The 13380-nt window shown below is 41.0% G+C and overlaps 2 protein-coding genes across 2 annotated transcripts in view; one reads left to right on the top strand and one right to left on the bottom strand.

Annotated features, from left to right (window-relative positions):
• Positions 1-13380, top strand: part of POLA1 (DNA polymerase alpha 1, catalytic subunit) — a 317031-nt gene that overhangs the window by 147896 nt on the left and 155755 nt on the right. The gene's annotated exons all lie outside the window — the stretch shown is intronic.
• LOC132225077 (large ribosomal subunit protein uL11-like) lies at positions 1947-2325 on the bottom strand. The gene has a single exon (XM_059680292.1). The coding sequence runs from the start codon at positions 2238-2240 to the stop codon at positions 1950-1952; it is 291 nt and encodes a 96-aa protein (XP_059536275.1). The 5' UTR covers positions 2241-2325; the 3' UTR covers positions 1947-1949.

The following is a 13380-nucleotide window of genomic DNA, read 5'->3' as shown; positions in this document are numbered from 1 at the left end:
GGAAATCTGAAACATTTTAGTGAATAATGCTATGATGTACTTAATGAACAGTTGGATGGGAATAAAGGGTATCTGTAGGTTCACATTCCACAGTAGATGAAGTGCTCCGCACATGAAATGTTAGGCCTTTATTTAAGCATGAAAAGCCCAAATCAAAACTATTCATCTCCTCATTTACAGACCTCACGGAGTAGAGCATGATTCTTGACTCTTGTGAAGAATTCCAAATTTTCTCTCTGTGTTTAGTCTATCAAAATCTTCACCATGGAAATGTTAATACTAGAAGAAACTCATCTATTTCCTTCTATAAGAAGGGATGATCTGTTTTGACTAAGTTGGGAATAGGCAGAAAAATGATCTTTGTAGTTAGAAATATGCCCTAACTGAAAGATGGATTTCTAACCCAATTGTTTGTGTGTTGTGGTGGTGTTGGTGGTGGTAGTTATATGATTATTTTTTAAGCTAAATAACCTAGTTTTATGAATCTAGACCAGCCGTGGGCAAACTACGGCCCGCGGGCCGGATCCGGCCCGTTTGAAATGAATAAAACTAAAAAAAAAAAAAAAAAGACCATACCCTTTTATGTAATGATGTTTACTTTGAATTTATATTAGTTCACACAAACACTCCATCCATGCTTTTGTTCCGGCCCTCTGGTCCAGTTTAAGAACCCATTGTGGCCCTCGAGTCAAAAAGTTTGCCCACCCCTTATCTAGACATTCAACCTAAGGTTTCTATAGCATTTGCTTCCATTGTCTTCTCTGCCAGCCATCTCACTACCAGCAAGTAACAGTTTTCCTGTGGTTACTGCCCACTTGATTAATTTTCCAAAGGGATTTCTTATGAAAATATCTAAATGTCGCTCTTAAAGTTGAAGATTGATATGACTATCCTCAAAATTAGGGACCTGTATCTCTACTGTCTGATCTTAGTCATATATGATTAAATGTTTCAAATATTGTCAAGATCAGAGCTTTTATACAGAGAGCTCATGCACCTCTAGGTTCTACTTCATTGGTAGACTATTCTCTTTCCTCCTCACCCCAGACTTAAAAGAACTTTTGCAGGTAGAGGGACATGGCATTGAGTTTCTTTTGTATTGTGCCTCAAGTGATAGTCATTACAGTTAGTTCAGGGTGATGTACCATAGTGGTGGTAGTCCAGCTGGAGATTAATACACCAAGTATACTGGAGACAAGGATATTGATAGTAAGTACAGGCATACCATGTTTTATTGCACTTGTTTTATTGTACTCCACCAATGTTGTGTGTTTTTTACATAATGAAGCCAAGACCCTCTATCAGCAGAAAGATTACACTCATTTTATTCCAATACTCTCTCTTTTTTTGGGGGGTTGTCAAATCTTTAATTGAAACATTTTCCTTTGTAGTTCTTAACATGTTAAGCGCCATGTCACTCACCGGTGACTGACACTATACTCTCCGTTTGGAAGACAAAACAGGCTGGCGCTTAACATGTTAACGAGCCAGACATTCCACTGCACCACTGTTGATATCATCTATGATGTTATGAGTGTGTCGGCCATCAACATTGCAGCTCACAGACTGGGCAGTCCCCAGGATCTGTTTAATGGTTCCAGAGAGTTCTCTAGCTAAAGATCAGTGCCGCATCTGTCAGGCAATGCTGACAATCTCATCAAAAGTGGTATTTCTTTTTTTTCTTAAATATATTTTATTGATTTTTTACAGAGAGGAAGGGAGAGGGATAGAGAGTTAGAAACATCGATGAGAAAGAAGCATCGATCAGCTGCCTCCTGCACACCCCCTACTGGGGATGTGCCTGCAACCAAGGTACATACCCTTGACCGGAATCAAACCTGGGACCCTTGAGTCCGCAGGCTGACGCTCTATCCACTGAGCCAAACGGGTTAGGGCCAAAAGTGGTATTTCCTCTGTGCTTAATGTTTTTTTGTTGTTGTCTTATTTATTTATTTTTGCTTCTTTCTGCCTCTTGGTGGTTCTTTGAGGGCTTTGATGATCAGGGCAGAGGCAGAAGGCACTACCTCAATCTGGGCCTGTCTGTTCTGAATGGTCAGTTTCACTGTAGTCCTCAGACCCTTCCAATCACCAGTCGCTTTGGCAATGTCATCACCAACCGTTTTTGGAGACAGGCCCAGGGGGCCGATCTTGGGGGCCAGGGCAGACGTGGCACCTACTTCCCCACCAGTGCACCTCAGGTATACGACTTTGATTTCATTGGAGTTGAACTTCGGCGGCATGGTGGAGGCGGCTGGTATTGGATGAAGCCAGATTTGGGATGACTGAAGAAAATTGCACCTGAGCCTCCTCCGAGCTGAAAGCCAAAAGCCCAATACTGTCTTGAACCCACAATACCTCTGAGGTATGCCTATACTGAGATTAAGTGACGGTTCTCAGAAGCTAATAACCAAAGGGGTTTCATCCTATTTTGCAAGTTCAAAAATACTGCCCACTGGACATAAAAGTTATTAGTGGATTAAGAACAAGTCTCAATATATTTTTTTCATTTTAGTCTTAGAATCACTGCAGGGAAAGTACAATCTACACTGAGAAAGGAAGGCATCTCCATAAAGAAGGAACTTTAGGCCTGGCCAGTGTGGCTCAGTGGTTGAGTATTGACCTATCAACCGGTTCAATTCTGGGCACATGCCCGGGTTGTGGGCTGGATCCCCAGTGAGGGGCATGCAGGAAGCATCTGATCATTGATTCTCTCTCATCATTGATGTTTCTCTCTCTCTTTCTCCCTCTCTGAAATTAATAAAAATATATTCTTTTTAAAAAAAGAAGGAACTTTAGGAAAACAGTGGAGGAGTAGGTACTTGACCAAACACTGTAACCTGCAAAGAAACAGTTCTTGATTACCAATAAATTGAATTGTCAGGAACAAAGGGACAGAAGTTCAGGGTAACAAAATATCCTTCTAAATCTCTTTTATTTTAAAAAATGCATCACATTCTGTTTGTTTGTTTTTTTTATATATATTTTATTGAGTTTTACAGAGAGGAAAGGAGAGAGATAGAGAGTTAGAAACATCGATGAGAGAGAAACATCGACCAGCTGCCTCCTGCACACTCCCCACTGGGGATGTGCCCGCAACCAAGGTACATGCCCTTGACCGGAATCGATCCTGGGACCCTTCAGTCCGCAGGCCAACACTCTATCCACTGAGCCAAACCGGTTTCGGCATCACATTCTGTTATTTTCTGTCATGAATAAACAGTACTGAGTAAATAAATGTGATATAATAAATATTAAAAATGTAAATATCTGAGACTCAATCTATATCATATTGTAACATGTGTGTTTGTTAATATATGACCAGGAATCGAACCATAACCTCCTGGTTCATAGGATGGCGCTCAACTACTGAGCTACGCCGGCCCGGCTCATATCGTAATGTTTTAATACTGACTCTTAATAGGAGAGGAAATGCTTATTTCTCTCTCCCCATATAGCAATGATTATCTCTCTCGAATTCTCATTTCCTAGAGCATTTAAATTTCAATATACATAGAAATACCAAAAGTACCAAGCAGGATATTTTAAGTAAATATTAATTTCTTTAGGAGGGAAAAAAACTCTAGTGCTTTATCCTGAGATTTGATGAAGCATTGAAAGACTTTGAGGTAGCACAGAAAGCTCTAATTCAAAGTTGATTTTGTGCCCTGGTCCTTGTTGGTCCCTCTGTACCAAGTTAAAATTGAACTGGTATTTTTTTAAAAATCACAGAAAACCAGTTTAAAAACTATATCTCTAAGCTTTTAGGGATGTTTTTGAAAGATTCTATTTTAGAGTAAAAATTTGATGTGTGTTCTCCCTCCCCTTAAATTCTGCTTCAGCAGAGCAAATACACACACAAAAAGGGAGAGAAACACTAGCTAATCTAAATTGGGAAATGAAGAGGGCTTTTTTTAAGCATGAAAATTTCATCATCTTGTCAGCTGGCAGAATGCCTGCTGTGTGGATTCACAAAGGCTAAGAATTACACTTTCATGAAATTTTCCTCACTAACTGCCCTGGTTAATTTGAAAGATAACCCACTGTTCTAATTCATTCCTCAATTGGGCGGTGCAGGTTTTATCTTTGATCTGACAAAGCATTTGTGTTAATCGTTTTGGCCCTCCACTAGACACTCTTGGGATTGTGCTTTTACAATAAATGTGTCTGTGATAGCTCTTTAGTCTATTATACTTACAATAGATCCATAGAACTGGTAATTAATTCTCTACTGCTTTGGAAATGGGAAGAATAGGTGTAGCTCTGTCAAGTGCTGCTAGGAAGTTTGTTTAGCTGGTTCATTTTTGAAGTGTTCCCCTCAGCCATGAAGCAGCCGCGGAAGAGAGTCTGAGATTGGGGTGCTGCCTCCTCTGAAGACTTGTTCATAAATGGGAAATCTGACCCCTATTGGTACCTGAGAGTGGGGTAGTGGGTCATCTACTTTCATCTCAAGTACTATTATTTATAATGTACAGTAAACCCTCATTTTAATACTTAAAGAGCCATCTGTTTCTAAAGGTGGGTAGTCAACTAAACTATGCTCCTAAACTCCCATTGATGGCTAATACAGGTTTCAGAGTGTTCCAACCAATGGGGCAAAATGGATTCCTCACCAGCCTTGCAGTTTGTAGCTACTTATAAAGGAGTATTACTTAGATCACTTCACTGTGATTTTTTAAATATAGAGATATTTTGGCCTTCCATCTAGAAAAATTGACAGTGGCCTTAGTCGGTTTGGTTCAGTGGATAGAGCATCGGCCTGCGTACTGAAGGGTCCTGAGTTCAATTTTGGTAAAGGGCACATGCCTGGGTTGTGGGCTTGATCCCCAGTAGGGGGCGTGCAGGAGGCAGCTGATCAATGATTCTATCTCAACATTGATGCTTATATCTCTCTCTCCCTCTCCCTTCCTCTATGAAATCAATAAAAATATATATAAGAACAAAAAGAAAAATTAACAGTGAACAGCTAGACAGTGCCATGCCTATGATAATCACTGATTAATAGCTAGGACCAGAAATTGGTGGTTGAATTCCTTATAAATTTACTATTAGTTTTACAGTCTCAGAATTTTTAGAGGGGGGGGAGGGAGAGAGAGACTCTATTTGTTGTTCCACTTTTTATGGATTCATTAGTTGACCCCTGTATGTGCCCTGACCAGGGATCAAACCCACAACCTTAGCAAATAGGAATGACACTCTAACCAACTGAGCTACTTGGATAGTGCTGGAAGAAAGTTTATTAATGGTATACAAGATCCTCAGGTTAACACAAAATTCCACAGAGTTTTAAGGTCATGAAAGCATTGACAAATAAAGTCCTTTGTCACTGTGTTTTATATTTTATATCACTGATTACTGTTGATTTCAGTATATGCCTTTCTCTAACTTCATAACCTTAACTTGTTTTCTACCCCAACTAAGTATCAGGCAAAGAGGCATTGACCAGAAATATTTTTATCATAATACAAAATCTCATCCTGCATGGACATCCTCTCATTGTTTTGATATAAAAGTCCATCTCTATCTCCATAAGGTGGCATAGAAAGTGGATGCCTAGCTGTTATTCCTCTCTCACTCCTGTCCACTCCCAGTATTTTTCTCTGTTACTTCTTGGTATATTAATTGCGGCATAAGCCACATTTTTTAAAAAATCTCTTTTGGACCCACTTTTATGAGGAATTCCAAAAATAATGAGCAGTGTCTGTTGTCTCATTCTGCAGAAAACTTCCTTATGCTCACAGGTAAATAAGGGAGCATTTGACCAACGATGCGACCCCTCAGTGTGCTGCTGGCTGTGGCTCCCTCCGGAAGACAGCACACATCTAGGAGGTGGACTGGGATGCTTTGTAGAAGAATCCATGTTCAGCTTATGCTTTCATCTTTGCCCAAAAAAAATGCTTGTTAATTTTGGAATGGATCTGCCTTCCTCAAAGACAAAATTAATAACCTCCAAACATAATGTTATTAAGCCAGAAACTAAATTGGAGCTACCTTTTTATTTTTTTTAAATATATTTTTTATTTTCAGAGAGGAAGGGAGAGGGAGAAAGAGACAGAAACATCAATGATAAGAGAATCATTGATCGGCTGCTTCCTCTACGCTCCCTACTGGGGATCGAGCCTGCAATCCGGACATGTGCCCTGACAGAATCAAACCATGACCTCCTGGTTCATAGGTCAATGCTCAACAGCTGAGCCACACCAGGCAGGCAGGAGCTACCTTTTATTAACAGCGCAAGGAGGGCAGGGTGAAGTACTGCAGAAAACATTTGCTCCACCAAAATGCAAACCCATTCAGCATCATAGGCAACACAATTCAGGGTGCCCGACATTGCCTGACGACGGATTATTTCTTTAGGAATTCACAGAACTCTATTAGTAATTAAATCTGGCAAATTAGAGGTGAAGCAGCCTCGTACCCCATTACTCCCCAGCCACCCTCATCCATGTAAGCACTGACAGGGCCACTCTCATTGCCATTGTCCTTCACTTTCCAGTATAGCAGTGCATGTGACAGAGCTATATTGTGCAGATGGATCTGTGGGGTTTAGAGCCATACAATGATGTTCTGCAACTGTCTCCTGTTCTGCTGCAAATATTTGATGTTCAATAACCCACAAAATTTCTCATTTCTTACCTGTGGTGATGTGGGCTGATAGTTTTTAGGTGATAGGTTGCAATATGCAATAGTCTCACAGGTACATTAGTTCAAAATAGTTTAAACTCTAAGCACCATTGGAATTATTGTTTATTTCCTTGCCTCTGCGTTTATATTTAGAACATTTAAAAAGAATAAATTGGGTTTCTTTTTTGTAAAGACTCTTAACAGCATAATTATAAGTGGTACAGAAGGCATGCAAAGAAGCAATAGATATCCATCCCACCCATTCAGCGTCACAGGCAGTGCAGCCCATGCTGCCCAGCAATGCTTGAAGAAGGATCATTTCTTTTTTTTCTTTTCTTTTTTTTTTTTTTTATTGCTTAAAGTATTACAAAGGGTATTACATATGTATCCATTTTATCCCCCCGCCCTAGACAGTCCCCTAACCTCCCCTATCCCCCAGTGTCTTATGTCCATTGGTTATGCTTATATGCATGCATACAAGTCCTTTAGTTGATCTCTTACCCCCCTACCTCCTGCCCCCCAACCCTCCCCGGCCTTCCCGCTGCAGTTTGACAATCTGTTTGAGGCAGCTCTGCCTCTGTATCTATTATTGTTCAAAAGTTTATAATGGTCTCTATTGTCCATGAATGAGTGAGATCATGTGGTATTTTTCCTTTATTGACTGGCTTATTTCACTTAGCATAATGCTCTCCAGTTCCATCCATGACATTGCAAATGGTAAGAGTTCCTTCCTTTTTAGAGCAGCATAGTATTCCATCGTGTAGATGTACCACAGTTTTCTAATCCATTCATCTACTGATGGGCACTTAGGCTGTTTCCAGATCTTAGCTATGGTGAATTGTGCTGCTATGAACATAGGGGTGCATATATCCTTTCTGATTGGTGTTTCTGGTTTCTTGGGATATATTCCTAGAAGTGGGATCACAGGGTCAAATGGGAGTTCCATTTTCAGTTTTTTAAGGAAACTCCATACTGTCTTCCATAGTGGCTGCACCAGTCTGCATTCCCACCAGCAGTGCACAAGTGTTCCTTTTTCTCCACATCCTCTCCAGCACTTGTCGTTTGTTGTTTTGTTGATGATAGCCAGTCTGACAGGTGTGAGATGGTACCTCATTGCTGTTTTGATTTGCATCTCTCGGATGATTAGTGACTTTGAGCATGTTTTCATATGTCTCTTGGCTTTCTGGATGTCCTCTTTTGAAAGGTGTCTATTTAGGTCCTTTGCCCATTTTTTGATTGGATTGTTTATCTTTCTTTTGTTAAGTTGTATGAGTTCCCTATAAATTTTGGAGATTAGGCCCTTATCAGATATGTCATTGGCAAATATGTTTTCCCACACAGTGGGTTTTCTCGTTGTTTTGTTGATGGTTTCTTTTGCTGTGCAGAAGCTTTTTATTTTGATGTAGTCCCATTTGTTCATTTTTTCTTTAGTTTCAAGTGCCCTAGGAGCTGTATCAGTGAAGAAATTGCTTCGGCATATGTCTGAGATTTTGTTGCCTTTGGATTCTTCTAGAATTTTTATGGTTTCCCGTCGTACATTTAAGTCCTTTATCCATTTTGAGTTTATTTTTGTGTATGGTGTAAGTTGGTGGTCTAGTTTCATTTTCTTGCATATATCTGAAGGATCATTTCTTTAGGAATCCATAGAACTCATCCTGAATCTGATTCAAACAAAATAATATATTGAGAATTGGTATTTATTTTTTCCTTCAAACCAGTTAAGCGAAGCATAAATGGACACCAACTGCATTTTTTAAATGTAGTATTCTAGCCCAGCTGCAGTGGCTCAGTGGTTGAGTGTCGACCTATGAACCAGGAGTTCATGGTTCGATTCCCGGTTAGGGCACATGTCCAGGTTGCTGGCTCAATCCCCGATCGTGCCAGAGGAAGCCCATCAATTATTTTCTCTCATCATTGATGTTTCTTTCTCTCTCTGCCTCTCCCTTCCTCTCTGAAAAATATATTTTTAAAGAAGAAACGTAGTGTTCTAAAACCGAGGCCCATGGACAGGGAGTTGGTATGCCTATAGTAATGAATGGCTGACTTTTGTTTGGTGTGGATATCAAGTAAGCTGACTTTGAGTCAGTTATAAGATTTGGTGCTATGCTGAGGTGTGTTCTGGCAGAAAAACTAACAAGGGATTTGATGATGGTTGGAAGAGAATCTCTTTGTAAGTAAATTTATTATTGACTAAATATAAGTGAATAACAGAGTCCAGTGCCCCTACACAAGCAGCTTATGGTATGAATACTATCTATTTATTATAGAGGAGTTCTAATAAGCAAATCAGATTAGATACGGCTTATATGCCTCCTGACTTTTATCCTTTATGGCAGTGGTCGGCAAACTGCGGCCCCTTGAGTGTGGCTCTTCCACAAAATACCACGTGCGGGCACGCATGCACAGTGCGATTGAAACTTCGTGGCCATACTCAAGAGGCCAAAGAGCCACATGTGGCTGGCGAGCCATAGTTTGCTGACCACTGCTTTATGGAATAACCAAAATTCACTTGTGTTCTCTATATTTATCTTTTTTTTCTATGTTTATCTTAACACCTCTTTATCTTTGACTTCATTTAATCTTAAACCTTATGGCATGAACCCTGTTTGTGGAGACTCAGAACTAGAGCATGATTGTGAGGAACTAACGGGACCCATACCAAATTCTGAGGTGCCCTGGCCATAAAAACAGTGTTGTCTGTTAAGAGCTGAGTTTGGGCCTTGTTGTTTTCCACATATACATATTCACCCTCCTGAGTTTTTGGTTTGAGGTGGAGGCAGTTATGGCCACTGCCCTTGCCTGCCCTTTCCTTACATTCTGAAAGTTTAGCACTTAGTTATGTCAATTTTGAGACCATCCACTGCTAGCTTCATGATAGATTGTGAGGTTTTGTACTCAAACACCAAGAACAGAGTTGCTATTTAGTCACTTACCAGGTTTGTAACTTGGGTTAGTTGTTGAACTTCTTCAAGCCACAGTTTTATAGCCTATTAAATGACAATAGTAATGATACCTGGCACATAAGGAGAACTATATGGGATGATGCATTTAAAATGCATAGAAAGCACCCATTATTCTGATCTGAGATGTGGTTGATGAACATAACTTGGCTGTGTTCTTTTGTGTGCTCAGAACTCCCAGAAATTCCGATCTGGGTCGGGACCTTGCTGCCCCAGTCTTTCTGAGGGGTCCATCTAGAAGCCTTAGTTGTCTTGCTGCTCTCCATGTCCTGTCCCATCAGAATGATGTCGTAATGTACTGTGCTTCCTCATGGCCCTCCCTGCAGTCTGCCAGTGTGGGAGTTTTCAGGGTTGGTGAATAGGTTCTCACACTCAGCCTTAGAAAGGACACTGCTAAGGGCAGCTAGGGCTAGTGGTTAAAAGCAAGGAAAGGGCACTGGGCTGTACTTCCTTGAGGTCAGCACCCCATAATGTACCTAACCTGCAGGTGCTCAGGAAGTAGTTATTGAATGAGTTCATGATATTCTGAGATGTTGGTGCTATCAAGCGACTCTCAGGTCACAAATAGTGACATCAGGACTGCAACGATACTTAGGGACCCTAGTCCAGAATTCTGTGCATCATATATGCTGATACAGCTGTTATGAATAACAAGTTGCTCTCCATCTTCAATATGGTCAGCTTTTCAGGATGCCACAAGACCTCTGGGATTAGCATTGGAAGCTAGGCCAGACCACTAGGCTGGTGGGGGCATGAGTCCAGAAAGCTGATTAGGGCCGCCCAGCAATGGACTAGTCCAGCCATTGAAGGGAATCCTGAGGTTTCAGCAACTTCTGGTACAGTTTGCCTCTCCTGAAGGGAAAATCGGAGGTTTTCTGAAATACTGAGGAAATCCCGTAGGAGTTGTCAAATATCTGCAAACCAGTGGGTAAAAACAGAAAATCACTTGTGCCAAAACAGTGGAATTCTTTAGTTCGATTTCTCTACCCTTGTGTATTTAGGAAAAACTCAACTTCAGGTCTAACTCCAGTCTTCTGGAGCTACTGTCTTGTAGTAGAGCAAGGAATTGAACCAGAACATACTTCATTTAACCTTTCAGAAGTGAGATTTTCACACCGTTGACTTCAGGGAACAAAATGGGATTATCTGTTCTCTGCTGCACATGTAAACGAGAGAGCGCCAAAGACATGGCTGTGTCTTATATTTTGTTTGCCTAGAAAGTGTACGCATTATCGTTCACATGTGGCAACTGGCCTTTTGCAGATCGTTAGATATGAATTTCCAGATCACCCTGTTTAGCTTACTCTTTATTAAATGGAACAGCCATACTCTTGTTCAGGAGGGAGTTAATTCAGCTGCCTTTCCAAGGCACCATAGACAAATTCTCAAAAGCCTAATTCCAAAAAATAATACTGCTAATAAAAATCAGAGCAGCAGTATTTTCTACCTGATGGGTATTTATTTGTTTTGTGCTTGGCATAAATCAGTAGTGGCTTTATCATATGCTCACCCCAACACTTGTAATGTGTTGGTCTTTGCTTGGTTTTGAAAAGCAATGCATAACTTTTTGTCCTTTTTCAAAACTCATCTGACTCTTGGCACTCCCTCAGAATTCTTTTGGTTTGTTTTTACTATGTTCCAGCAGAGTGTAACTCTTATTGATGGTGATTTTCTGAAGTATGTTGTCCAGCTTGTTTCCTGAAAGGTCCCTGTCCTCATTAAGGCTGCACATGTGCTCAGGGCTCCTTGGCTGTTTGAGGAGTTCCTGCCCTGGCAGGGTAGCACAATTGGTTGAAGCATCATCCCCATACGCCAAGGTTGTCAATTCCATCCCAGGTCAGGGAACATATAAGAATCAACCAATGAGCCTGGCCAGTGTGATTCAGTGGTTGAGCATCAATCCATGAACCAAGAGGTCACAGGTTTGATTCCCAGTCGGGGCACATGCCCACATTGTGGACTCAATCCCCAGTAGGGGGTGTGCAGGAGGCAGCCAATTGTTGTTTCCCTCTCATCGATGTTTCTTTCTCTCTCTCTCTAAAATCAATTTTTTAAAAAAGAATCAACCAGTGAATGCATAAACAAGTGGAACAACAAGTGCTCTCTTGCTCTCCCTCCCCCTCTTCCTTCCTCCCTCCTTTTTTCCCTCCCTTTCTCTCTCCCCTTCCCCTTTTCTCTCTCTCTCTATCAAATTAGTAAATTAAAAAAGGGAAGCTCTTCTGATGGGAACCTAGATGATTTGCTAACTGGATCTTGGAAGCCTAGGATAGTTGGCCTTCAGTCTCCAAACCACCAGCAAAGAATGTTCAAGAATCATGGCAGGAAAAAAAAAAACTGCCCAGGATTTCTGTCTATATATATATATATATATATATATATATATATATATATATATATATATATATACTAAGGATTTGGAAATCACATGAGTGAAGTCACATGTACTCTTTTGATAATAATTGCCCTCAACTAGAGCTTCCCATCTAGTGATATTCAAGATCTATTCCTTTCAGGAATTGATCAGCAAAGAAAAATCAAAGGGGAACCTAGAGTCAAGAAAGACTTGCTTAGCCCTGGCTGGTTTGGTTCAGTGGATAGAGCATTGGCCTATGGATTGAAAGGTCCTGTGTTTGATTCCAGCCAAGGGCACATGCCCAGGTTGTGGGCTCGGTCCCCAGTGAGGGGCATGCCAGAGGCAGCTGATCAAGATTCTCATCATTGATGTTTCTCTCTCCCTACCCTTTCCTCTCTAAAATCAATAAAAAAATAAATTGAAAAAAAGAAAGACTTGCTTAAAATTTCACAGCAAAATGGATTATCCTGCTGATGAATGTACACAAAGCTATAGCACAGTGGTTCTCAAACCTTTTGGTCTGTGGGACCCTGTACACTCTTAAATTACTGAGATTATCAAAGAGTTTTCATTTATGTGGGTTATACGAATTCATATTTATTTGATTATAAATTTAAGCAGATATTTACAAAGCACTAACTCATAATCCTACCTAATAAAGAGGGAATATGCTAATTGACCCTCACGCCATCACTAAGATGGCAGCACCCACAGCTAATAAGGAGGAAATATGCTAATTGACTGCCCCGCCCTCAAAGATGCCCACAACCACAAGATGGCGGCGCCCAGTCCCCTCAGCCCCCCAGCCACCCAGGGCCGGTCCAAGGTGCAGGCAAGCCTCTGATGTCAGCTGCCCCGCTACCCAGGGCCACCCAAAGCTCAGGTAACCAGGGCCGGCCAAGGCTTGCACTGCTGGCAGTGGCAGCAGCAGAGGTGTGATGGGGCGTCGCCTTCCCCTGATCGCTGGGTCGCCTCCTGTCACTGAGGGCTCCCAGACTGTGAGAGGGGGCAGGCCGGGCTGAGGCACTCCCCCATCCAGTGCATGAATTTTCATGAAAAATAGCTGTATATTACAAAGCAAAATTTAGCAACTGCAGCATTGTTTTACATTTTTTGCAAATCTCTACTGTCTGACTTAGAAGTCAGCTGAATTCTCACATCTCCTTTTACACCCAATCTATTGAGATAGTGTTTTGGTGGAAGTGTGTGAATAAAATTTGGTTTCACACACGTATATCATTGGAAAAGGTAGGAGTATTTTTTTTATCCTCACCAAAGGATATGTTTATCTGTGGTATCTGAAACCATATCAATAAACTTTTTGTACTCTGGTACATTAAAATCCATGATCTTAAATGGGTCTTGGTAGATAACATTATATTTCTGTTGTCCAAGTCTTTGGCAGTGAGCATATATTATCTTTTTAAGGAGTGGTGTTGGTTGCAT

The sequence above is a fragment of the Myotis daubentonii genome, chromosome X (assembly GCF_963259705.1).
Source record: "Myotis daubentonii chromosome X, mMyoDau2.1, whole genome shotgun sequence".
In the NCBI taxonomy this organism is placed as follows: domain Eukaryota; kingdom Metazoa; phylum Chordata; class Mammalia; order Chiroptera; family Vespertilionidae; genus Myotis; species Myotis daubentonii.
The sequence above is the reverse complement of the archived record's forward strand: the minus strand, read 5'-3'. Positions and strand labels throughout refer to the sequence as shown.

Bases quoted from the DNA above. Each gene is read 5' to 3' on its own strand.
- LOC132225077 (XM_059680292.1), bottom strand. From the start codon at position 2,240: ATGCCGCCGAAGTTCAACTCCAATGAAATCAAAGTCGTATACCTGAGG.